The sequence below is a fragment of the Trematomus bernacchii genome, unplaced genomic scaffold, assembly GCF_902827165.1.
Source record: "Trematomus bernacchii unplaced genomic scaffold, fTreBer1.1, whole genome shotgun sequence".
Classification (NCBI taxonomy): domain Eukaryota; kingdom Metazoa; phylum Chordata; class Actinopteri; order Perciformes; family Nototheniidae; genus Trematomus; species Trematomus bernacchii.
Window position 1 is genome coordinate 885,742 of NW_022987589.1, and position 24,823 is coordinate 910,564.

The window sequence follows — 24,823 nt, forward strand, 5'->3', positions numbered from 1 at the left end:
AGAAATACCATTTGTCGTCAGCAGGTGGCGGTAGGGACACAGAGAATAAGGACTACGTGCTGCCTTCAAGGTCTGTCGTAAATATCTTTACTAAAACAACATTTATTAATACACTAAGATTGATGGAAGCTGTTTATGTTAGCATTTTTGTTTTTCAATATGGAGCAATTTCCAATTGTCAAAATTCTGAGAAATGTCAGCATCTGAGAAAAAAGTAAAAACCAGAAAAAAGTCAAAATTCTGTGAAAATAGTAAAACAATCTGACAAAATAGTCGAAATATGAACAGAGCAAAACATTCTGAAAAATGAAAATTATGTGAGAAAAGTCAAATATCAGAGAAAAAAGTCCAAATTCAGTGAAAAAGTGAAAAAACCTGAAAAAGTAAAAATTCTGAAAAAAAAGTCAAAATTGTGTAAAAAAGAAAAAGAAAAATTCTGTCAAAGTTACATCATAACACAGTTCTTTGATTTGGCTACTTATGCATCAACATACAGTAAACAATGCACTTCATATCATATGGTCAATCTAGGCTTTTCTGCATGTCAATTATAACTATAGCTGTCATACAAAAATTGGAGTAAAAAGTACAATATGTTCTTTTTGTTGGAATAAAGCAGGAATTGTATATACTTGAAGTTATTATTATAGTACTCCAACAAAAAGTTGGTGCATAATAATTTACATAAAACAAAATCACTGTTATGGTGCAGCTGAGCTTCACATCTACATTAGCATTTGGACATGCTTTGATAAAAAAACAATCATTGCTTTATTAAAGTTATTTGTATTTAATGCTAGAATTCCTGCTGAGCCGTGAAGGAGACGGAGCCTTCTTCTTCTTCTATTGTTTTATTAACAGTAGCTTGCATCCATGACATTGATTTACTGCCCTCTAACGGTTCCTTCACTCCCTACAGGTTTCAGAGTTAGAGACGGAACAGCAACTGAAGTTTATCTCTGTTTCCTCGCCAACAAAGAGGGACGCTTTTCTTCTGTTTTTGGACTTTTATTCGACGCCATCGCACGTGTTAAAAAGTTGAAATGCAAGGCGTTGTCGTCCACGGTGTCTGCATTATGAAAGGTGAGTGAAAGTTAAGGGCGAAGCTAAATTAGCTCGCTCGCTGTTAGCTTAGCCTGGATGCTAAGCCTGTCTAATAGTGACATTTGGATCAGGCTATTTGCTGGAATGACATCCAGTGTCAAGCCTGTCTGTTAGTAATATTTGAATCTGGCTATTTGCTGGAATGACCACATATTCAGTGCTCACTCAAGCTAATGTTGTTTTAGTGGGCAGGACGAGCTCTTAGTAACTTTAATTTGAGTTTACGATAAATTAAATTCCTAGGTTATGCTGATGTTGTTGTTGGGTGACATGTCATGGTTTGCAGAGGTGGAAGAAGTACTCAGATATTTTACTGAAGAAAAAGTAACAATACTACATTGTAAAAATACTCTGTAACAAGTACGCATTTTCCACAATGGCCCAAAAAAAACCATTACATTATTTTTTTATCAATATTAATGCATTAAAGACACTTGGTAAAAGTAGGGATTATTTGAATCTCTTTGTATACTGCTGTGTAGCTTGACCCTAAATGCTTTATTGATGCATTTATATTCTGTAATATAAATCCATACATGCAAAGTAGTTTGTAATTCAATTAGGTGGAACATGTAGTGGAGTAAAAAAGAAACAATGCCTCCAAAATGTAGTTAAGTAAGTAGGAAAATACTCAAGTGAAGTACACGTACCTCCAAGTATTGTACTTATCCACCACTGATGGTATGTAACACAGTTGCTCTTAGATGAATTTAAGGTAAGTGTTTGTCAACGTTGTGTCACCATTATACACTTTCTTAGTACTTTGTTCCAGATTTCACTAAAAGTCTAAAGGTATTAAGAGTAGCCTAGTTTAAGTATGACAGTACAACTACATAAAGTTATATAATTATGAATGTATCATCTACTAAAGCTTCTCTTAAACTAAAGCAGCATTTCCATGTCATGTTAAATCTTAATTTGTAAAGTAACTCCAGATGTAAAGATGGAGTATAAGTATATAGTGGCACATAATTGAAATACTTGTATAACCAGTTGTGTAGGAGGTACTTTTATCTTTTGCTTACAGCTCTGTAAAAGGAAAGGTACAATATTAAATCTTGATCTTTTGTAAAAGTCCAAATATATTAACAGCAAAAAGAAGAATGGCTCCTTTCAGAGAGTAAATATATCCTTTTATAATCATAATTCTAATGTTTTAACATGTAAGACGCATTTCTATATGTGTGTCTGATAGTTGAATCACAGCTTCATATTTAAGAAGTTGACATGTTTGGTTGTAAAAATCTGTATCTGTCAGAAGGATAATGTAGTGCAGTAAAATGTACAGTGTTTGTCTCTGATGGAAGTACAGAGCAGCATACAATTGAAATACTCATGTCACCAGTTGTGGATGAAGTACTCATATGTTTTTATTATAGTAAATATAGCAATACTCCTCTGTAAAAGTACTATGTTAGAAGTAAAAGTCAGATTAGTATAAGTAGTAAAAGTTCAATGTTTTACTTCCAACATCCATGATGTCCATAGCAGAGTATCGTATCATCTTGTTTAGTATGTAAAACAAGAATCTGTACATTTATTCCAGCTGTCGAATATATGTAGTGAAGATTAAAGTGGCATAAAAAGGAAATACTCAAGCATCTCAAAATTGTACTCAAATACAGTAGTTGAGTAATACATGTTTTTGGTTACTTTCCACGTTTAATGTCGGGTTTCTTAACTCTTTTCCACCAGATCTTCAATCCATCAAGTGATCAGTTTACTATAAGTAGTAAAAGTTCATTTTTTTACTTACAACATCCATGTCCATAGCACAGTATCGTATCATCTTGTTTAGTATGTAAAACAAGAATCTGTACATTTTTTCCAGCTGTCAAATACATGTATTGAAGTAAAAAGTAAAATATTTGCCTCTGAGATGTAGTGAAGATTAAAGTGGCATAAAAAGGAAATACTCAAGCACCTCAAAATGGTACTAAAATACATGTTTTTGGTTACTTTCCACTTTTAATGTCGGGGGTTTCTTAACACTTTTCCACCAAACCTTGTCTCTGCTTCAGGACATGGAGCATGGAGGAGGACCGCCTGAGTCTCAGTGATTAACTCATACATTCAGGACTTCATCAAACCCCATCGGCCTCAGATTGGATTAACTCAATGTGAAGCAGCGTCTGGTGGAAAGCGAGCATGGATATCTACCCCCGGCCCAGCGGAGAGATCCAGAGGAGGAACCCTCAGCACGACTTCGAGCTCCTCCAGAGGGTGGGCAGCGGCACGTATGGAGACGTCTACAAGGTACAGAGAAGTCGTTAGAGCTGCAGATATGTGGCTTCAACGTCACGTGACTAATCAGCTTCATAAGAGCGCTGTTTGTTTTCAGCCGTGATAACATGTGGCTAACACATTTGGCAGTAGCTGTTGAACGAGAGCCAGGTTTCTGCATGCTTTGTTACAGCCTTCTGCAGCTACTTAAAATATACTTATTATTAGCAGGATAAACTGCAGTTGACAGCACATAAGGGTTGGATTCATACTGTTACTCATCTGACAAAACTGTCCTATGAAAAAGTTAATTAAGAGTGAGATATAACACAATTATTAGTTGATCAAAAGCAAATGGAGCTGCAATGAAAGGTAATAAGCAACAGACATGTCTTTTAAATGCTGTTTCGAGTCTCTCAAACCTGGAGATTTGCTGTGTATATCTGTTTTATATCAAATAAAAGTGAATATTTGTAGCTTTTGGACTGATAAAACGAGACCTCTAAAGACGACACCTTGTAACTTTTGAAGTATGATGGACATCTTTTAACTTTTTCTGACATTTTATACACTAAACTAGAGTGATTGATATTCAAATGAATCGTCCCGCAGCCTTAAAAATAAATAAATACACAGTTATTGATTCATTCATTCAGTCAAATGCCAAACCGTTGCTGGTTCCAGCTTCAAAATAAAACTGTGTTTGGGTTTCAGACTGCGGGTCACGCACAAGGAATTGTCTCTATCTTTTTAAATGTTATAAACAATTAGTGAATATTAGGGCTGAAACATTTGGAGTGAATGTGTAATCAAGATTATTTTTGGACTGATATTGCAATTGCTATATGAGTCACGATATTGGAGGTAATTCGTTATTAGCATTTCCATTGAAACATATTTACAAATAATCATTGTGCCACTTGTCAGCTTTGCAGGATCAACATTTTATATTGAGAAGGTATTTTGACACAGGCAGTCTTTAACACATATTGTACCATTTGGATAGTAAGTGCGATATCAATCAAATTCCCATAAACCGTTTAGACTTATCTGTTAAGCAAGAATTAAGTCTGCAGATTATTATATTATAAAAAATAGTTGCAGTTCTAGTTGTGTTTCCCTCGTTATGCAAGCTGCATTACAGTGAATTAAATACTTTCCTGGACCTGTTTGACTGAGAGATTAACAGTGACTGCTTGTACCTGCTTGCCCTTTTTACCCACAAAACTTAGTGTTTTTGTCCCAGTCCTTAGTATAAAGAAAGCAGGATAAAAGCATGGATATTGGCTTACAATCAGTTAAGAGAGCCGAGCCAAATGATCCGGCTCACTAACGTAAAAAGACAGTATCGCTCTCGGGGTGGACGCCCTCTCAGCCCTGGTCTGACGGAAACACTGATACATATTTCTTGTTATATATTGTGAAACAAGGTGTACATATTTACATTATACTCTAACTTCTCTGTTTAAATTGCCATTTTTTTAGCCACGTGAATCAATAAAGTATCTCTCATTCTGAATAGTATTACATTATTTGTGTTATCTTATACTTCAGAGCGTTGTGGAGTCCAAAAGTCAACATGAAGCAAATACCAAATATTCTGCTTTCGCTCATTTTTGTTGACTTTTGTTTGCAGCCTTAGTCAATAACGATACTCACTATCTTCGGGTCGCAAAATAACAGAGTGTAAAAAAAAAAAGAAATCTTAAAGAGCAGAAGCACCTTGGCACTCACCTCTCAAAAACATGCATATTCATAATAAATATACTTTTTCTACAATACATTTCCTCTAAAACTGCGTCAGTTTTAAACAAATTGCAATAAAACAATATATTTGACATTAACCAGTCACAAACAAACTGCTAATTTAAACCTTTGAGCTGCTGTGAGTCAAAGATGTTTTTTCCTTTACACCAGAAATATTTAAACTCTGGGTCAGTCCAGTTTCTGGCACGCCGTCTGCTTGTTTGACCTTTGAACAATTGCACATGTTCCTGTCTGAGAGCGAAACTGACTCAAGTTCATCTGAGTTAGTAACCTCAAAATAATGTGATGAAACCACCTGAAGGGGCAAAAGGATCAAATAAATACAGTGCATTTCTATTTCCTCTCTGAATATGCAGACCTGCAGATCATGTACCATTATTATCAGGGTATATGCAGGAATCCTGAAGTCAAATATAAGACCTTTTTTAAGACCCTTTCCATACATTTTAAGTAGGGATGTCCCGATCACCTTTTTTTGCTCCCGATCCGATTCCGATCATTTGATTTTGACAATCTGCCGATACCGATTTTTCCCGATCCGATCTTTATGCAATGCATTAAGAGAAAAAAAAGGTAACAGATAACGGCTGGTCATCCAACGCGATGAATTCAGCTATCTTGGCTGTTATTTTGTTGGCCTTTTCACTGTTCTGGGGCAGTTTCTCTTTCCTTTTAAAAGTCTCTGAAAGTGTCGGTTGTTTCAGTGCCGTTACCTGAGTGGCCGCTGTGTACTCGTCGTGTTGTTGGTGGTGTTTGTATTAGATTGGTCATGTTGAACGTAGCTCTGTTCTTTCCACCACGCGGAACCTCCGCCTTGCAAACATTGCATCTGGCTGTTACACTGCCTTCGCTTTCAATTTTATAATACTTCCAAACTCCTGACATTTTCTCTGTCCCGACTCCCGAGGCACCAGCTGAACGTAGCCTCTCGTTAGCTTACTGCTACTATTAGACACTGCGCCCACTCTGTTGCCAGATTTGAGAGAAATAAGCAACCAGGTCTTTGAAAACAAGCCCAAAAGAAGCAACACATACATGATGTTGTGTAATTTTAAACCAAAACTAAGGCCTCAGGATGACTTTAAGATGTGAACATGGTCATTTTTGTTTTGTAACATTAAATAAAATTATTAAAAAAAATTATAAAAAAAAAAAAAAAAAAATCCGATCCCCGATTTTTTTTCTCCCGATTCCGATCTTTTGAAAATCACGTGATCGGCTCCGATCCCCGATCACGTGATCGGATCGGGACATCTCTAATTTTAAGACCTCATCGCCACTTGGAGTTTTAACCGGTTACCTTGGCGACACACTTTACCTCACATTGACTATATACAGTATTGATTGTCCTTCCTCCTTATCTTCCAACCATTTGGACGCAGACTTGCATTTCCCCATAACGATGTTTAACAACCGGCGTAAACGGGCCTTCGCGCGCTATCAAGCAGTGAGCGTGCGATGTCCTGTTCAGATGACGTCAAATCCAACGGGATGCCATAAATACACTACACAGAATCACACTACACACCTACGCAATGATTACATTCAGGCAAACTGTAGAATACAACCTCTTTGGACAATTTATATACTTATTGAAAACAAGCTACAAAATGTAATACCTTGGGAAATGCCGTTTAATACTTTTTAATAGCCTTCATTTTCGCTAAATTGATTGATCAACTTTTAATACTTTTGAAGACCCCTGATTATGGCTTCATATAAATGATATGACTCGTTAAAGCACCGGCTCTTTCGGCTCCCAAACGGCTCTTCATGTTACCACGGAGCCTCAGTTTCACCGCTGCGAGGCTCTGGTGCTCGCAGCTCACGCGCGTGCACCACTAGCACCGCTCATCGCGTCCAAATCGCGCACGTTCCGTGTTGTCTTGTAGCAGGCACCGCCGATGTCGGGGAAACCATCTTTTTCCTTTTCGTTATTTCAAGCGATAAAAACTCTCGATCTTCTCTCGAATTATTAATATTTTTGGACGCCCTCGGCTCGAGTTCAGGGCGCCTCTCTAGGTCGTCCTCAGACGAGCCCTCCATCGTCGCTTCCAGTCATCCCGGTTCTCCGTATAGGATTTGGGATGACTTTGTTCTTCAGCGTCCCGAGCTGAATAAGGGCGTCAAATGACGGCAAGACGCCCCCCCTGGCGGAAACGCTGATATGTACATTACAATATATGGAGTTGTGTATTATTATTATTATTATTAGTGATGATGTTATTGCTGAAAATGATATCTATGGTTAAATCTCAAAAAGTAAGTTATACAAGAATATTGCTCGAAGGGGTACAATTATTCGTTGATCAAAAGAAAATACAACAGCAATGAAAAATAGTTGGCAACTGTTTTGTTAATGGATTTATAAAACATTTCATCTCAGAAAGGATTTATTCCGCCTCTAAATCTGGAGTTCTGCGTCTTTTCTCCGTTTCAAATCATATTAAATGGAATATTTTGGGGTTTTTGGGACTGAAAAAACAAGACATCTAAAGACTTATAGAAACTACAATCGAAATGATTCACTAATTCTTGACTAAATCTAAATTAATTTGCAGTTATCGAATAATTGATTTATCCAAATGTCAAACATTGGCTTGGTGTGCCAGGTCCTCAGGTCATACACAAGTATAGTATATATGTTTTTATTATATGAAATAGCTTTGGACTCTGGGTCATACACAAAGTACTTTTGAAGATGTCCCTGTAGAAAACTAAATCTTCCCAGCTTTCAAATGTTGATAATAAATTATAATAATAATAATAATTAGCGGAGGCTGTGGCGCAGTGGGCTAGTGCGTTGGTGTTGGGATCATGGGAGCACAGGTTCAAACCCCACTGCAGTCAGCATGTCGTTGTGTCCCTGAGACACTTCACCCCAAATTGCTCCTGTGGGGATTGTCCACAGTATTGAGTATGTAAATCGCTTTGGATAAAAGCGTCTAACAAGTGACATGTAATGTAATAATAAAATGTATTTGTATAGCACCTTTCATGCACAAAGCCGACCAAAGTGCTTTACAGAAAACATGACAACAATATTAAATTATACAGAACAAGATAAAACATCTACAGTGTTAAAATAAAACAATTTAAAATGTCATTGGATGTCAAAGTACCATACACACTTAGCTGAACAACATGCTGTATCCACTGTGTGTCGGCTGCAGAATTGTGTTGTTTATGCATCTGCCACAGTCGAGTGGAGTCTGATCTGATGATAGTTCATGCTGTCAGGGTCCCTCTCCACACAAAGCCTCTGTGCAGCCCCCCCCCCCACCCCCCCAGCAGGCCACCGGTGGAATGCAGCGCCTGGTATTCTGCAGCCGCTCGCAGGCGGAGGCTGAAATCTGATCGGCCCTGTCCAAACACGCGTTGTGAGGGTGTGTTCAGGAGCACCTCAGAGGGAGGAAAGTTGTCTTATGGCAGGGGTGTCCAAACTTTTCTCACAGAGGGCTACATACAGAAAAATATACGAAGGGCTGAGCCACTCACTAGAGGTTTATCGCCTCATAAGTTCAGTTATAAGTTAGCCAAATTAATCAAATGTAGGTGAATGATGCTTGTGAGTGTTGGCAGCTCATCCCTTAAAGCAGAAGCCTCAGATTGATTATAATAAGGAGAAATAGGAAGTGTTTATTTCAAGCTTGTTATGTAAATAAGTCATTGGGCTTTTTTTCTTATCAACTAAGATGTGTTAGAAAATGTTTCCAACTTTAATTGACTGAATTTATTTGAAAAGTGGTCTCATTAACACATGAATACTACTGTGTAATATATGTTTACATTTATATTTAAAAAGCACAATATAAGACAAGCACAAGTTTCATTTATTTGCCGATTCAAAATGGGCCGCATTTGGCCTTTGTTTTGCTCTAATTGTCATAATGATTCATTTGGTTATAACATCAGACGCTGGGTTGATGGATTCAGTGTTAAAGTAGTGCAAAAATGCCGGAAAATGCAGTTTTTAGCCTCAAATCCGAAGATTTCTTGCTTTTATTTGTCTATTTAACATAAAAGTGAATATCCTTGGCCATTTAAAGACTTCACTTTGGACTTTTTCGAAACTATGATGGACATTTTTCAATATTTTCTCACATTTTCTACACCACAAGTTGGTTTTCATTATCAATACATTTTTTAAATACTTTTAAGAATGAAACGTTTGTCTAGAACTACAGCAGTCCTAGTTTGGTTTATAAAATGTGGAAAAATTGTGAAAAATGTCCATCCCAGTTTTTCAAAATCCTAGGTAAAGCTTTAAATGTCTCACTGTAGCAAATCTCCATATTGAAGAGGCGGAAAACTGGTTATGTAGAAAACTCATGAGAAAGAGGATGTTTGCATAATAGGTGACCTTTGTAAATGAGTACTTTTCAATAGCTTACTAATCATCATATACCAGATTCTTATTATTCTCAACAAGAGAAGTAAGAGTGAGTAATGTAGGTGAGTGTACTGATACTAGTGTCAAAGTTAAATGACAAAAAAGGGAACCAATGAATCTTCCACCTTCACTATGCCTTCATAGTTTGCAAAAATAACATGGAAGTGTTCAAAGTTGTCAGTTTCTGCAGTTATATAGACATCAGGCTCACCTTTTTACTCTGACAATGTGATTTTGTGTAAGATTTTGTCTCTTTTAGAGCTCTGTTCAATGCCAGAATGCTTCTTCCAGTCACAGGTTGTCTCAAGCCTTGAAGTTTTGTCTCACATATTTGAGCGGTCGCTGCAGAAACTTCCCCTTTCTGTGTTTGTCTACTTCAGGAAATGCAAAGATAGCCACAGGTTGTTAGCAAGAATGTGGTCATCACTTAAACAGGTTTTAAGCAGAATAATGACTTGTAAACAGTTATCTACACAAATATGCCATAATCCCGTAAAAAACACATTTGTACACAGGTTTTTTCTGATATTTGTGTTTGTGTGTATGCACTGTTTGTCAGCTGCAGAACGATCTGTCTATGGGTGCGTTTCACTTCGGTTAAATGGATTCCTTGCGTCCCTCACTTGCGTCATTTCCCTGCGACTAGTCCCTCCCACCAAGGAAGCATGCTGAGACGCAAGGAAACCACGAGAAGCAGGGAAATTAGTTTTAAGAGCAACGGGACGTCGTTTCCTCCGGAGCGTCACGGGAAGCGACGTCCGTTTGTGATGACGCCGCACAGCTGATCGTCTGACAGCAGCCAGATCAGTGCATGCGCTGCATCGTCCAATCGGTGAGCGATACACAGTAAGGGGGCGGGGCGAGTGGCTGAGGATTTCTCCGGAGGATGGTCTGGTAGTTCCTCGATTATCGCTCCTCCGGCAAAAATAAGGCCACTGGGACGGTACTCAAGATGGCGCAGACGAATCAACTTCCGGTGATACCGAGCCCGAGGAGCGAAGAAGTAAGAGAAGTGAAACGCACCCTATGTGTGAATCGGCAGCACATTCCCTGTGTTGAAAGGGTTTTATGGTTTCGGTTGATATAGCTATTCGTACCATCACTCCCCCGGATTAGGGAGCATCCCGTCTTGACCTGGATTTATGTCAGTGCAGCCTACTTGAAGATGGAAAGTTCACAAAGTATGGATGTATATGTTCAAAGCCTTTGAGATGTAGACGTTGGTACAATAGAATATTAAACTTTGAAGATGTTTCCGTTCAAATATACAGAAACAAAATGATTCCACTCTTCAGATTGACTGACTCTTTCATCATCTACAAACAGGGATATTAAAGATTTATGTCGTCCAGCATGAGGTCTGGGGATGATGCCTGTTTAAGCTGATTTACGGTTTGATCTTATTTAGGATTATAATGATGTTTAAGCTTAAAGCAACCCTGATGAGGTACGTTAACCCACGTCAAACAGCAAGAGAGCTGCAGGAATGAGTCCTAAACCAAGAAACGCTTACTATTTTAGCACTTCCTGTTCCCTTGTGTTGAAGTCGATGTGTTTTTGGTTGTTAGCCTGAAAGAAGGTCTGTGGTTAACACCAGAGAAGAGATTTTAAAGTGTTGTCCTATGACATAAAATACATCAGTAAATACCCAACTGGTGATTTGAAAAACTGTGGTTTCTAACAAGTGTCTAAATGAGACGAATAAACGTCATCACGCCCAACGTTAGCCACCTTTAGCTTAGCGGTGTTGACGTGAAGTCATGTGACCGTGCTGTAGTTCCTTTATAGCCCAACGTTAGCCGCCTTTAGCTTAGCGGTGGTGACGTGAAGTCATGTGACCGTGCTGTAGTTCCTTTATAGCCCAACATTAGCCGCCTTTAGCTTAGCGGTGGTGACGTGAAGTCATGTGACCGTGCTGTAGTTCCTTTATAGCCCAACGTTAGCCGCCTTTAGCTTAGCGGTGGTGACGTGAAGTCATGTGACCTTGCTGTAGTTCCTTTATAGCCCAACGTTAGCTACCTTTAGCTTAGTGGTGGTGACGTGAAGTCATGTGACCGTGCTGTAGTTCCTTTATAGCCCAACGTTAGCCACCTTTAGCTTAGCGGTGGTGACGTGAAGTCATGTGACCGTGCTGTAGTTCCTTTATAGCCCAACGTTCGCCGCCTTTAGCTTAGCAGTGGTGACGTGAAGTCATGTGACCGTGCTGTAGTTCCTTTATAGCCCAACGTTAGCCACCTTTAGCTTAGCGGTGGTGACGTGAAGTCATGTGACCGTGCTGTAGTTCCTTTATAGCCCAACATTAGCCTCCTTTAGCTTAGCGGTGGTGACGTGAAGTCATGTGACCGTGCTGTAGTTCCTTTATAGCCCAACGTTCGCCGCCTTTAGCTTAGCGGTGGTGACGTGAAGTCATGTGACCTTGCTGTAGTTCCTTTATAGCCCAACGTTCGCCGCCTTTAGCTTAGCGGTGGTGACGTGAAGTCATGTGACCGTGCTGTAGTTCCTTTATAGCCCAACATTAGCTTTTTACTTCTGGAGATTGCAAACACAACACCGCCTCTATTCAAATGTAATAACCGTTGTTCATAAATGTGTACTTAATGTATTGTGCTTTACTCCTTGTTTCATGTGTTCAAAATTCCTCTGTCTTTTTTAATTCAATGCAATGCCAATCACAGAAAATAGGAAAGTATGTACTCATGTTGAATTAGACTGATTAGAGAGATGTTGTGGTCGTGTACCACAGTTCAATATTTCCACTCCACTTCTCTCTGAGTCGAAAGGATTATCCAAATGGCATTTATTGGTTTAATGCGTATGTAGGCCAAAACTGTCAGGGATGAACCGTCAGAATACAGTATCATGCTACAGTATAGAGCTCAAGGCTACAGCAGACCACATATTTTCAGTATTTTGAAAATGTCTCATGTCTAAAAAATGTAAGAAAATATTAAAAGTTGTCCATTGTAATTACTCTAACCCTACATTAGGTTAGCCAACAGTCCAAAAGCAAAAGATATTCAATATTATCAAATAAAATAACCAAAAAGTGACGAAACCCTCACATGAGTCCCTGGAACTCAGAAATGTTTTAGTTTTTTTTTTAACAGAAACATGTCCAAAATCAATTATTAAGTAGCTGTTTATTGACCAATTAAACTACTTGGTTTGTCTTTAACAGTTGGACCACCAGTTTTGATTAAAGCAGTAATATTGACAGTATTCCTGACCAATATGTTGTTGTTGTTGTTGTTTATTTCAGGCGCGAAACATTAAAACTAGCGAGCTTGCTGCTGTGAAGATCATAAAGTTGGAACCAGGTAAGAGTCTTTCTCTTTATCTCAGTTTTAATAATAATACTAATTCTGCTTAACAGGGCCTGCTATAGTTTTTTGCTCATAGACCCACTGTTGTTTATATGTTTCTTTTTACAAGTGAATTAATGATCTTAGTTCAAAATCCCCAAAAGTTCTGTATACATTGTTTGTACAAAGTCTTAGTATACATTTGAACCATCCAGGAATCCTTTGATATTTACAAAGTTACAGCAAAGGTACATAAAAAGGCAAAAGTAAAGAGTAAACTTGCATATTAAATTAAGTCGCAAGCACACGTTAATACAAATAAAAACAAATAAGTTCACAGCCATGGTACCTAGCCGTTATCAGAAATAATCACAGCTGCTTACAAACCAACAGTGACATGAAACCAACCAACCGATCAAAAGTCAACATAACAATTAACCACATGGTGACCATCTTAAAAAGAAGCGTCTGGGGAAAAATACATTTCATTTTTATTTGTTCCGTTCATGGTATGCACAACTTAATGTATAACAATTATTTGCAAAACATGTCTCTATGTGCACATAACTGGTATGCATGCGCGGCAAAAATCTGAAATGCGTACCGTCACTTGTGTCACAAAGCGCATATGCGTACCGACGTACTTGTGAAACCTTTCTAGAAGGCGGTTAGATCACCGGAAGACAACGTCGGTCTCCGTGTGCACAGACAGGGCTGCTGTTAACGTCGGTCTGTACAACGGACTCCCCCCCCCTTCTGTGCCCTGCGCACACACAGTTGATCACAACGTTCACTTTCCTGAAGTACTCCACTAGCCCCCGTGATACGTTCGCGATACAGAGGGCTTCATCACACAACTTTAAGTGGAGTCAGAAGTTGGAGTACCAACCACTGACTCCAGGTACTCATCTGAGTACCTCACTGAGAACGTTATGTGCACCCCTGCCTATAAACACACCATACCTGAAAAGGGGGTTAGAATGTTCTTTTCTTAATCACAGCCAATCATAACAGTATCGTAGGAAAATAAGAGAATCACAAAAACTTACAAAAAAAAAAATACTTAGTTCCCAGTTGACAGAAAGAAACAAAACAAAGAAACGACACCAAAACATCACATGTACAAAGAAAAGTGCAACACCCTCATCTGAGTCCTACTGGAGTAGAAGGGGGGAAAGCGGCGCATAATAATAATAATAATTATAATAATAATAATGGGACCTGCAAATAAAGAACCGACATCACAAATATTTACCATAATACATACATTTATTCACATTCCGCTTCGTATAGTCCCATTTTTCTTAATTTATACAACTTTAACAGAAAATGATGATAAAAGTAATCAAATCAAATGCAGATTGGGGTGATTTGAGATGTTTTGTGTGGTGAAGGAAGGAGGCTGTGGTGCCTGTGTGGGGATGACCTACTGACAGAGTGGAAACAGATTAGTGGGATTACGATGAGCTTTGTACCACCGGAGACCAGACTGAGCTCGGATGATCACCAGAAAGAGTCCCTTTTCTCTTTCACTCGCACCTCTCTGTTTGTGTTAGAGAGGAGGTGTTCGTCTACACCTCAAGTATCATCTCATCCTGTATCTGAGAATTCATTTTGAAATGATTGCTCTGAAATCTCACTTCCTGATGAGTCTGTAGACGTCTTTAACTATTATTTAAAGGCTTAGATATATTCTACTGAGGTATAGGAGGAGGGGGATTAGCGTGTGTGTGTGCGTGCGTGTGTTAGTGTGTGTAAGTGTGTGTGTGTGCGTGTAAGTGTGTGAAGCAGAGGATCAGCTGGCTTAGCTCTAACTTTGAGGAAAAGTCAGAAGGAGAAACAGGAAGTAAATATTCCTGCCATGACTTTTGATTCGATAGAATAGAAAAAGTATATATCAATTCCACCCAAAAAATAAATGCACTCGGGGGGCTTCAAAGAATCTGCTGATTATTGTCTTGATTAATAGATTTAAAAAAATGAAGGTGATGTCTTTGAAAATACATGAATACAAGTTACAGTGCAGTGCAAGAGATGAATAGTTCAATTAAAAGCAGCGGCAAAGAGAAAAGTCTTCAGCCTGGATTTAAACGTAGTAAGAGTTTCAGCGGACCTGCAGGTTTCTGGGAGTTTTTTAAAAACCACTCATATTTATTATATTCCTGTTTACTTAGATATTTGTAGGATAGCCGCAGCCCGGGTCATCCTGTTTTAGCAGGACTCTCCTTTCTTTACCTCCACGTTTATCCAGAGTCACTCCACTGGGCCTCAGGTAAACAGCTTTGGGCGGAGGCAGAATGAAACAGGTTAGACGGGAGGAGGAGTGACGGCCGTGTGAAGAGGAGGGAGTGTAGAGGAGTGTAGAAGGCCTCTGGCTGCAGCTTAATCTGATTATCTGCATGGTAAACAACTATTTAAGATCAATTAGCGCTGGTCACTTTCTGAGAAGGAGATAATTTATCTTTACTTACCTTTTTCCTCCTCGAAGTCAGTTATTATAAACACTATCATTAGTCCTCTTTTCATTCCTATGACAAGTCATTTTATCGTTGAGAATAAGGACCAGCCCCTTGGCAGTAGAGATGTAGCTGCAAGCCGTTTGGGTGTGGAACAACGTCCCAGCATGCAGTTGGGCTGCAGTAATCTAGAAGAAAAATGGGAAATGGGGAAAAATAAATCTACATATTATCTGTAGTTTTCCATAAAGTGGTCACAATGCACATGTGCTCTCTACCTGGGAGCCTTAATGGTTATTTGCAGCATATAACCTTATTGTTATTTTCAATATTTTCTACTTGTATGATAACAACAGACCCAAATCCACCAGGCTACAAGCTACCTGAAGGCATAGGTTACACATTTAGACCCCTCTCAATAAAAGAATGGATCAAGCCTCGATTCCACATAGAATATTCATTTGTCGCTAATTTCGTATATTATATGAAGTACGCCCCTAGTGTTCATTGCACTGAAAAGCTTCTTTTTATTGATGTTTTTCTAATGAATAGAAACACCTCTGTAGTTATGGTAGAGAATTAGATTTGTTTTAGCATTTTTTGTTGCTAAGTTTTATGGAATACCTGAAGCATTAATGACAATTTATTTTAAAATATTGTATATGACCGTAATGGTAAACCTACCCACTTGTATGCAAGGTCTTTTTTAGATGGTGTAGGCTGTAACTTATACTTCATTCACAACGTTTTAAACTGCTGAACTAGTTTAAAGGCTGAGCTCAATTGAAACAAGAGCACAGAAATGAAGTAAATACCATATTTTCTTTAGGTGGAGATGTTAGAGCACATGTGTCAAACTCAAGGCCCGGGGGCCAAATCCGGCCCTTGGTGGATTTAATTTCGGCCCACAGGATCATTTCTAATTACTATTAGATCTGGCCCTCTGGTATATTGCACGCACACCTTCACTCAATCCTGAGGGTCTCCTCAGCTCAGAGCCTGACCCCAAACATTGATGAACTTGCACCCAAGATGAGATGCCAAGTATCTGGCTTGAGCTAGCATCACAGAGCAGCACACTGAGTTTACATGGATGTTTCCTTCTGCACTTTTTCTCTCACGACAACAGGGCATGTTTGGTTTGTTCTTTGAGGGAAATAGTTTTTTTGAAGCTGTTGTTGGCCTGTGGAAAAATGTAATCATAAGAAATAAAGCTGCAGATAGAGCCATAAGAAATGAATGCAACTGATTATTTAATGTTTAATGTTGTTTTTATAGGCAATCATTTAAGCTTTGTTAGTTCTAGGTTTAATATGTGCAATAAGTTCATTTAAATAAGTTTTGCAATAAACATTGAACCAGTCCGGCCCTCGACTAGTACCCATTTTTACATTTTGCCCCACTGTGTATTTGAGTTTGACACCCCTGCATTAGGGAAACACTCATAAGGTATGCATTTCACCAGCAATTGTGCCACCAGTAAGAAATTGATTGGAAAACAACAAACCGGAGCATTTATCTCTACCAAGTTATTGATGTAGATTTCATTTCATTTCATTTCAAACCTTTATTTATCCAGGTTGTATCCCATTGAGATCATTGATCTCTTTTTCAAGGGAGACCTGCTAATCTTATAGTTAAACTGACTCAATATCTGTCATATCACACCAGCATGAGATTGGTAGAGATTGAATAAATCCAACTCGTTAAATAGAAGCTTGTTGTGTGAAGTTGTGTGAAGATGTGTGAAGATTTCACAGAGCAGAAGGAAGCGTTCACAGGAAGTGGCTTCACTCTCAGGCCTCCTCTCACCAACAAGAGATGTGATGTTTTAAAAAAAAATGTTTAACCAAACTCAGTAATGCCACTGAAAATACCCCTGCTCACATTTCTGTGGCTCCTCGCACGCTTTCTCTCTGTCAACACATGTGGGAAACGTTTGTGATCAACAGTAGTTAGCCTTAAATTAAAAACACTCTAATTAAAATACAGTGATATATGTCATTGTGACCTAATTCAAGTGTCATCTTTTCCTTACAGCATGTGGCAAACAAAGACGAATGCAACATTATTTCCATGTTCGTCATCATTAAAGCCTCATCATGAGACACCCACTACTGTACGTCTTTCTTATGCAACAGAAAAGCAATACACAAGTAGGGAAATACAGCTTACATTTTACAAATAGAAAGGAAGGAGTCAAACTGAAGGATTAATATCGTTGATTATACTTTTTTTGAAAGAGTAACAGACTTAACATGCATCTGTAAAACATGTTTTAATAGGAAATGCATATGATTAGCTTGTAGGATCAGGGTTCTTACGGTCATTAAAAACCTGGAAAAGTCATGGAAATTCAAAATGCTAATTCCAGGCCCTGGAAAGGTTCTGGAAAAGTCATGGAAATGTAACTAAAGTTGCATCAAATATAATTTATATTTTATCTAATCGCAGAAATAGTAATACTATAATGATAATAAATACTGTATCGTATAGTAATGAAACGTAAAATGGCATTTAACTGACGAGGTGTTTTGCTGGTGAGAGATTTTAGTAGAGTGTAGAAGCTAGTAAGCCTACTATTTGATTTGTTTTAGATAGGCACAACATGTTTCATATGCAGACCTTTATTTCCATGTTAAAATAAACAATTTTCAGTGGTACCGCTGAGAGTCATTTTTTTGGTCATGGAAAATTAGGTAAAGGTCCTGGAGAAGTCATGGAAAATCATTGGTGAAAAAGTGTATGAACCCTGTAGGATGGTCTGTAACAGAGTGCTGAACATTTGAGAGACTTTGCATGAATATGATTTAAGGAGGAAGTTGATTCAAGTGATATAATGTCATGTAGCAGAGTACACTCCTATTTACAGTACATTGCATGCTCATAATCTCCCACTGGTGACTCCTGTTGTACAATCATCATCACAGCTGTTTAAAAGCTAAAAATAATGTGTGACATGTCTCCTCCCGTTCTTAAAGATTAACGTTGCTTATAATTGTATTCTTTGTTATTGTCAATCTCATGGAAATTCCTCCATGAGTTAGTCGAGCTTTCAGTATTCTCTGACATCTGTTGTACTAAATCTGAAGCCCTTGGGACCTTCTAAAGACGAAAGTAACAGATATATGAAATGAAATATGACCTTTGTGATTATTATTACACCGTCACTAGTGATGCAGGTTGTTGTGTTTTAATGTAGGTAAGATTTCCAATAGTTGCATAATGTCACTAAATACCCTAATTAGTAGCTGAGGGTAATTTCAAAGCTCACGTTGAAATGTTAATTCTCTTGGTTGTTGTTTATCAGCTGGATGATTTCACACATGTTGGCATTGCAGACGCTTAGAGAGAGAGAGCCTGACCTTTCCCACTGAAAACACCACTGCTCTTTTCATTTTTTTTATACAAATGAAATGATGTTTGTGTGCTCAAAGACTCCTCTGTGGTCCAGGATGTATCTCTGGTGGTTTTCTCCCAGAGTTCAGACGTCTGGAGCTCTGAATCAGAGTAAAGAGCAGGTCAACAACCAGCTGGTGTTGGCTGCCAAATCTAACTTTGAACACTATTTTGTGAGACAGTAGATTTTTACAACAGAATTAATCCATTAAAAATACCTTTGTTTACATGTAAGGTCGTAGGGCACATTTTGGACTATATGTCAACAAATCTAGCATTTTGGTCTCATTTGACTTTTTTCTAGTCGACAAGTCCTTTTGCTTTTTTCATGCTGACTTATTTATGACTGATGAGCACATCTCTGGTAAACACAAGATTGAAGTTGGTGCTTTGCATGACGGTACGTCCACACGGCAGCGTGCCGGTGGGCGTGTCTGGCGTGCGACCAACAACCAATCACATGAATCTCCCGCCCCGGACACACAAGCACGCGGTTTGATTGGCTAGAGCTTGTAGTGGCATATGATTTGATTGGCTGGCGCTTCCGTCGACGCTTGAAAAGTTGAACTTTTCTCAACTTTCGAAGCGAGCAACGGAGGCAAAGCGACGCGACGGAACCACAATGCAGTTTGGCAAAGCGTGACGTCACCCCATTCAAAGTGAAAGGGAAGCGTCTCCGTTGAAGCACGCAACGCTGCCGTGTGGACGGACCGTGACTCTGTAGAATAAGAACTTCTTTAATCAAGTAATACCCTTCAAGATTACTTAAAAGGGTTCCTTAACATCCTTAAAAAGTCTTAATAAGCATTGATTATATCTAAAAAATGTATACGTTTCATTGGTATTAATAAGCCCCAAATCTAATTTCTTGAGTCTGGAAAAAAGGAGCTTCGGCATTAGGATTTACTTTCTCACATTTCAATTTAAAATTACAAAATAATTGTCCTACATCAACTGAAAATAAAATGAACAGATGTTAGCAGATTAGGATAGTGGAATAAAACAACATTTTTAATTTTGTTTGTTTTAAGATAAACTGTCTGCCAGATAGCAACGACCTTGGTAAATGCTTCATGTTGCATTAAACATTTCTGCAACATTGGTTCCTCAATTTTTGTAATTCTGTAAAAATAGTTTTACATTTTAATTCTGATTTGTATTTTAAGAAACTGTAAAAAAGTCTTAAATCTCCCTTTACCTGAGCTGAAGGTTTTTGTTTGACCATTTTATTTTTTAAGACGTTTTTTGTTGACAGTAATCACTGAAGGTATGTGCAATGTTTTGGCAGAAGATGTGTCCTGTAAATGAGTTTATTCTGTAGTGAGTCAGTTGATAAAGCGCTCTGGCAGCAGCTGGCTTTACATATTTTATTTCCCTCTTCCTCCTTCCTGGTCGGATGTGTTAGTGCTGTACTGGATATCAGCCGATACCACATAAACCTTAAAAGTACAAGGTGTTCTCTCTATTGTCATTGGCTGTTCAATAATCCGCGGTATTTACACAGCAGATTAAAGCATATGGTCAGAGGGAAGAACCCGTTCTCCGGGTTTCACTTTGGCAAACTAAACGGAAATATTTTTCTCAACCTTTTTATCATCAGAGAATAATTGTGTGGTCCTTCCTGTAGATTTTATTCATGAAACATAAACCAAATAGTTGTAATTTTAAGGCTATACAACCGTTTTTATGTGGTGTTTATTTCTTAATGGAAAATGTTAAATTGTTCCCTGAGTTAAGTCTCACTCTTTGTCCGTGTGCCTCTGATTTCTCCTGTTTCCAGGGGACGACTTTTCCATCATTCAGCAGGAGATCTTCATGGTGAAGGAATGCATGCACCACAATATTGTGGCCTACTTCGGCAGCTACCTCTGGTAAGAGCCAGCTGGAAATACTTCTGCTTTGTCATTTTACTCTCTGTGTTTTCTCCTCTCTCACAGACAGCGACCGTGTGAGGTTCATACGCTTCTGTGAAAAGGATTTGAAGCAGCCGCTGCCTGAAACTCACATGATGTTTAATTATTGAGTCACACCTGAGTGTGAAAGTGTGACGCAGAGCTCAAACTGGCCTTCAGAGCCAGGATGTAGCTCCAGAGGTGGAAGAAGTACTCAGATCTTGTACTTGAGTAAAAGTAGAAGTATTCAGATCTTGTACTTGAGTAAAAGTAGAAGTATTCAGATCTTGTACTTGAGTAAAAGTAGAAGTATTCAGATCTTGTACTTGAGTAAAAGTAGAAGTACTCAGATCTTGTACTTGAGTAAAAGTAGAAGTACTCAGATCTTGTACTTGAGTAAAAGTAGAAGTACTCAGATCTTGTACTTGAGTAAAAGTAGAAGTATTCAGATCTTGTACTTGAGTAAAAGTAGAAGTATTCAGATCTTGTACTTGAGTAAAAGTAGAAGTACTCAGATCTTGTACTTGAGTAAAAGTAGAAGTACTCGGATCTTGTACTTGAGTAAAAGTAGAAGTATTCAGATCTTGTTCTTGAGTAAAAGTAGAAGTACTCAGATCTTGTACTTGAGTAAAAGTAGAAGTATTCAGATCTTGTACTTGAGTAAAAGTAGAAGTATTCAGATCTTGTACTTGAGTAAAAGTAGAAGTACTCGGATCTTGTACTTGAGTAAAAGTAGAAGTATTCAGATCTTGTACTTGAGTAAAAGTAGAAGTACTCAGATCTTGTACTTGAGTAAAAGTAGAAGTACTCGGATCTTGTACTTGAGTAAAAGTAGAAGTATTCAGATCTTGTTCTTGAGTAAAAGTAGAAGTACTCAGATCTTGTACTTGAGTAAAAGTAGAAGTATTCAGATCTTGTACTTGAGTAAAAGTAGAAGTATTCAGATCTTGTACTTGAGTAAAAGTAGAAGTATTCAGATCTTGTTCTTGAGTAAAAGTAGAAGTACCAGAGTGTAGGAGTACTCTGTTGCAGTAAAAGTCCTGCATTCAAAATGTTCCTCAAGTAAAAGTAGAAAAGTATTCTCATCAAAATATAGTTAAAGTAGCAAAAGTAAAAGTAGTCATTGTGCAGATTGGTCCATTTCAGAATAATAAATATGATAGGTTTTATAATGATTGATCATTAAAGTGTTCTCAAAGCTGGTAAAGGTGCAGCTAGTTTGAATGACTTTGTATACTGCAGGGTAGCTTGTGGATTTACTCCAGGTGGAACTAACGTCTGATTTAACACTTGATTATATTTCACATCATTCATCCACATCTGTGAAGTAACTAAAGGGATTAAATACATGTAGTGGAGTAAAAGTACACCATTTACCTCTGAACTGTAGTGAAGTAGAAGTACACAGTAGCATAAAATGGAAATGACTCGAGTACAAGTACCTCAATATTGTACTTAAGTGCAGTACTTGAGTAAATGTGCCCCCCCCCCCCCCTCTGTGCAGCTCTTCTGTTTTAATGCAGCCTGTGTTGTGGCTGACAGGAAGTCGCGCCGGTCCGCCCACCGCGGCCCCGACTTCCAGCAGGTTTAACTGGAACTGCAGCCTCTGATGTGTTTTATACGTCCACAGATGCATGTCTTATCACAGCAGGACCCGTCTCCACACACAGGAGCACAATGGCTTACTGTAAACTGTTAATGAGCAGCCCACCAACATGCCTTCATTATATATAAGACTACATTAATTATATTAGAAGAACCACCGTTTTTATTGGGGGAAATTTCCAGTTTCCTGGCCTGAAATCATTTCCATGTCCCGCTCTAAGCTGTGAGAAGTAGCACAGCTGTGATTGTATCCTCACCTCTGCTATCACAGCTTCATCACACTCACACTAGTTTTATTTTTAGCTTTTTGTCAGGCAGAGAGAGATCATGTTTACAGACAACTTAGTTTGTTTTTTCAACGGCAGAAGAGCATGACCTTTTTATACGGCTGCCAATTAGACATCTGTTGCTATCATAATCTCAATAACTATGCATATCTCGTTAAAGCACGTTTTCCGGTTATTAGATAAATAAATACTTTAGAATAGCTAATGGTTGATATGACAACATATGAAAATGCGCAACTTTAAATGGAGTTGTTATGTGTTATCTGGGGTTTTGCACGACTTCTTTATAGATGACTTTATTCATCGAGATGCTTTCTTCACAAAACGTTGCCTGGCCTTTCTGTGAATCAAAGTCTGCCTGTTCTCGATAAGGAACCAAAAAAAAACACCCAGGCATGTGTCACACTTTACAGAAGATGGTTTTCTTCTCAGTGTCTTGAGTTTTGTAGCTAAACAAGCTTTTCTTGTTCAGGTTGGGCTGAGTCAGAGACTGTTTCTGCATGTCGGGTCCTCTCCATGTTAGCAGACAGCGCCTCTAGGGTTTACTACAGGGTGTCCGCGGGGTCATAAAAAGTATTACAAGTTGATAAATCGATTTAGCGAAAATTAAGGCTATTAAAAAGTATTAAACGGCATTTTCCAAGGTATTACATGTTGTAGCTTGTTTTCAATAAGTATATAAATTGTCCAAAGAGGTTGTATTCTACAGTCTGCCTGAATGTAATCATTGCGTAGGTGTGTAGTGTGATTCTGTGTAGTTTATTTATGGCATCCCGTTGGATTTGACGTCATCTGAACAGGACATCGCACGCTCACTGCTTGATAGCGCGCGAAGGTCCGTTTACGCCGGTTGTTAAGCAACATGGTTATGGGGAAATGCAAGTCTGCGTCCAAATGGTTGGAAGATAAGGAGGAAGGACAATCAATACTGTATATAGTCAATGTGAGGTAAAGTGTGTCGCCAAGGTAACCGGTTAGAACTCCAAGTGGCGATGAGGTCTTAAAATGTATGGAAAGGGTCTTAAAAAAGGTCTTAAAAGGTTTTACATTTGACTTCAGGATTCCTGCATATACCCTGTTACTACAACTTCAATTTATATAGCCCAATATCAGAAATTACTCTTGTTTTCGGGGCTTTACCCTTACAGTAACAAGGAAAAACTCCCAAAGAAACCCCACAATTAACGGGGGAAATGGTAGAAAACTTTCATAGAGCAACAGAGAAGGATCCCTCTCCCAGGACGGACAGACGTGCAAAAGATCTCAGGTTTAGATATAAAAAAAAGATGATAAAATATCAACATAGGCAATCCAAATGTATAACAATTATAATAAGTATCTAAGTGCAAGGATCAGAGGGTTCAAATGATCTAAATATTGTCATGAAGCAGTTCAGTCGCTGATTTTTTTTCTTAACGGTAGAAATGCTAAACAAAAAACGTATAGGTTGGACATTTCTATTTTGTTTTGAATATATATATCATCATATTACTCTGCATTACTTGTTTATTAACATGTTGCATGTGCTGATTCGTAGAGCTTAACCTGTTCAACAAGACACTTTTGTTGAATGCTTTTGCTGCTTAATTATGTCTTTCTAGCTTCTGGCAAAGCAGCAGTTCCTAACTCAATATTTCCCTCTGTTTTGTCAGTCGCGAGAAGCTGTGGATATGTATGGAGTACTGCGGTGGAGGATCTCTGCAGGACATTTATCACGGTGAGCTCTTGTTATATATCACTAGTAAGATGCATTGCGGTCATAAAGTGGTTTTAAACACTGTGCAAACATTGTTAAACAAACATTAAATGCAACCGTGTTGTTATAGTGACGGGACCTCTCTCGGAGATTCAGATCGCCTACGTCTGCAGAGAAACCATACAGGTAATTTAAACATTGTTTTAAAAGAATATTTCAATGTTTTTGAATTGAACTAAGTACTGATTTTATAATTTCCCATGACAGGGTTTGGGATATCTTCACACCAAGGGCAAAATGCACCGTGACATCAAGGTATTATATTGTTCAAGCCTTAATTCATCCCATTGTTATGTGCCAACTACAGACACTTTGCATCCTGCCAACACATACAGATTTAAGGGGAACTACGCCTATTTTAAAACAGTTTTTCCTATGCTCTAAGATAGTGTTACCGCCTGGCTTATAGGCTGCAACAAAGATGGGAGACCAGACAACTTAAGTGTAACAAAAAGCGTATTTATCTACGATATAACAAAAACCAAAGGACTTCAAAGAAACCTAAGCAAACGTGGAAGTCAGTTATCAGTAATGATTGCGTGTATGGGTGTGTGAAAATGTGCAGAAACAAAGACGCGGCCGTGTCCAACAGAAGAGTGAGAGGGCAGTTTGGGTTGGTGTTGGCCTTTTATGTCGACG

The 24,823-nt window shown here is 38.4% G+C and overlaps 1 protein-coding gene across 2 annotated transcripts in view; it reads left to right on the forward strand.

Annotated features, from left to right (window-relative positions):
• Positions 1-908: 908 nt before the first annotated feature.
• The window catches only part of map4k5 (mitogen-activated protein kinase kinase kinase kinase 5), a 64,019-nt gene continuing 40,104 nt past the window's right edge, over positions 909-24,823 (forward strand). For both annotated transcript variants that reach the window (XM_034129009.1, XM_034129010.1), the window contains exons 1-7: positions 909-1,083; positions 3,126-3,360; positions 12,747-12,804; positions 20,425-20,515; positions 24,081-24,145; positions 24,255-24,310; positions 24,392-24,439. In XM_034129009.1, coding sequence (XP_033984900.1) covers positions 3,253-3,360; positions 12,747-12,804; positions 20,425-20,515; positions 24,081-24,145; positions 24,255-24,310; positions 24,392-24,439 — 426 coding nt within the window. In that variant the 5' untranslated portion in view covers positions 909-1,083; positions 3,126-3,252. The remainder of the gene's footprint in view (positions 1,084-3,125; positions 3,361-12,746; positions 12,805-20,424; positions 20,516-24,080; positions 24,146-24,254; positions 24,311-24,391; positions 24,440-24,823) is intronic.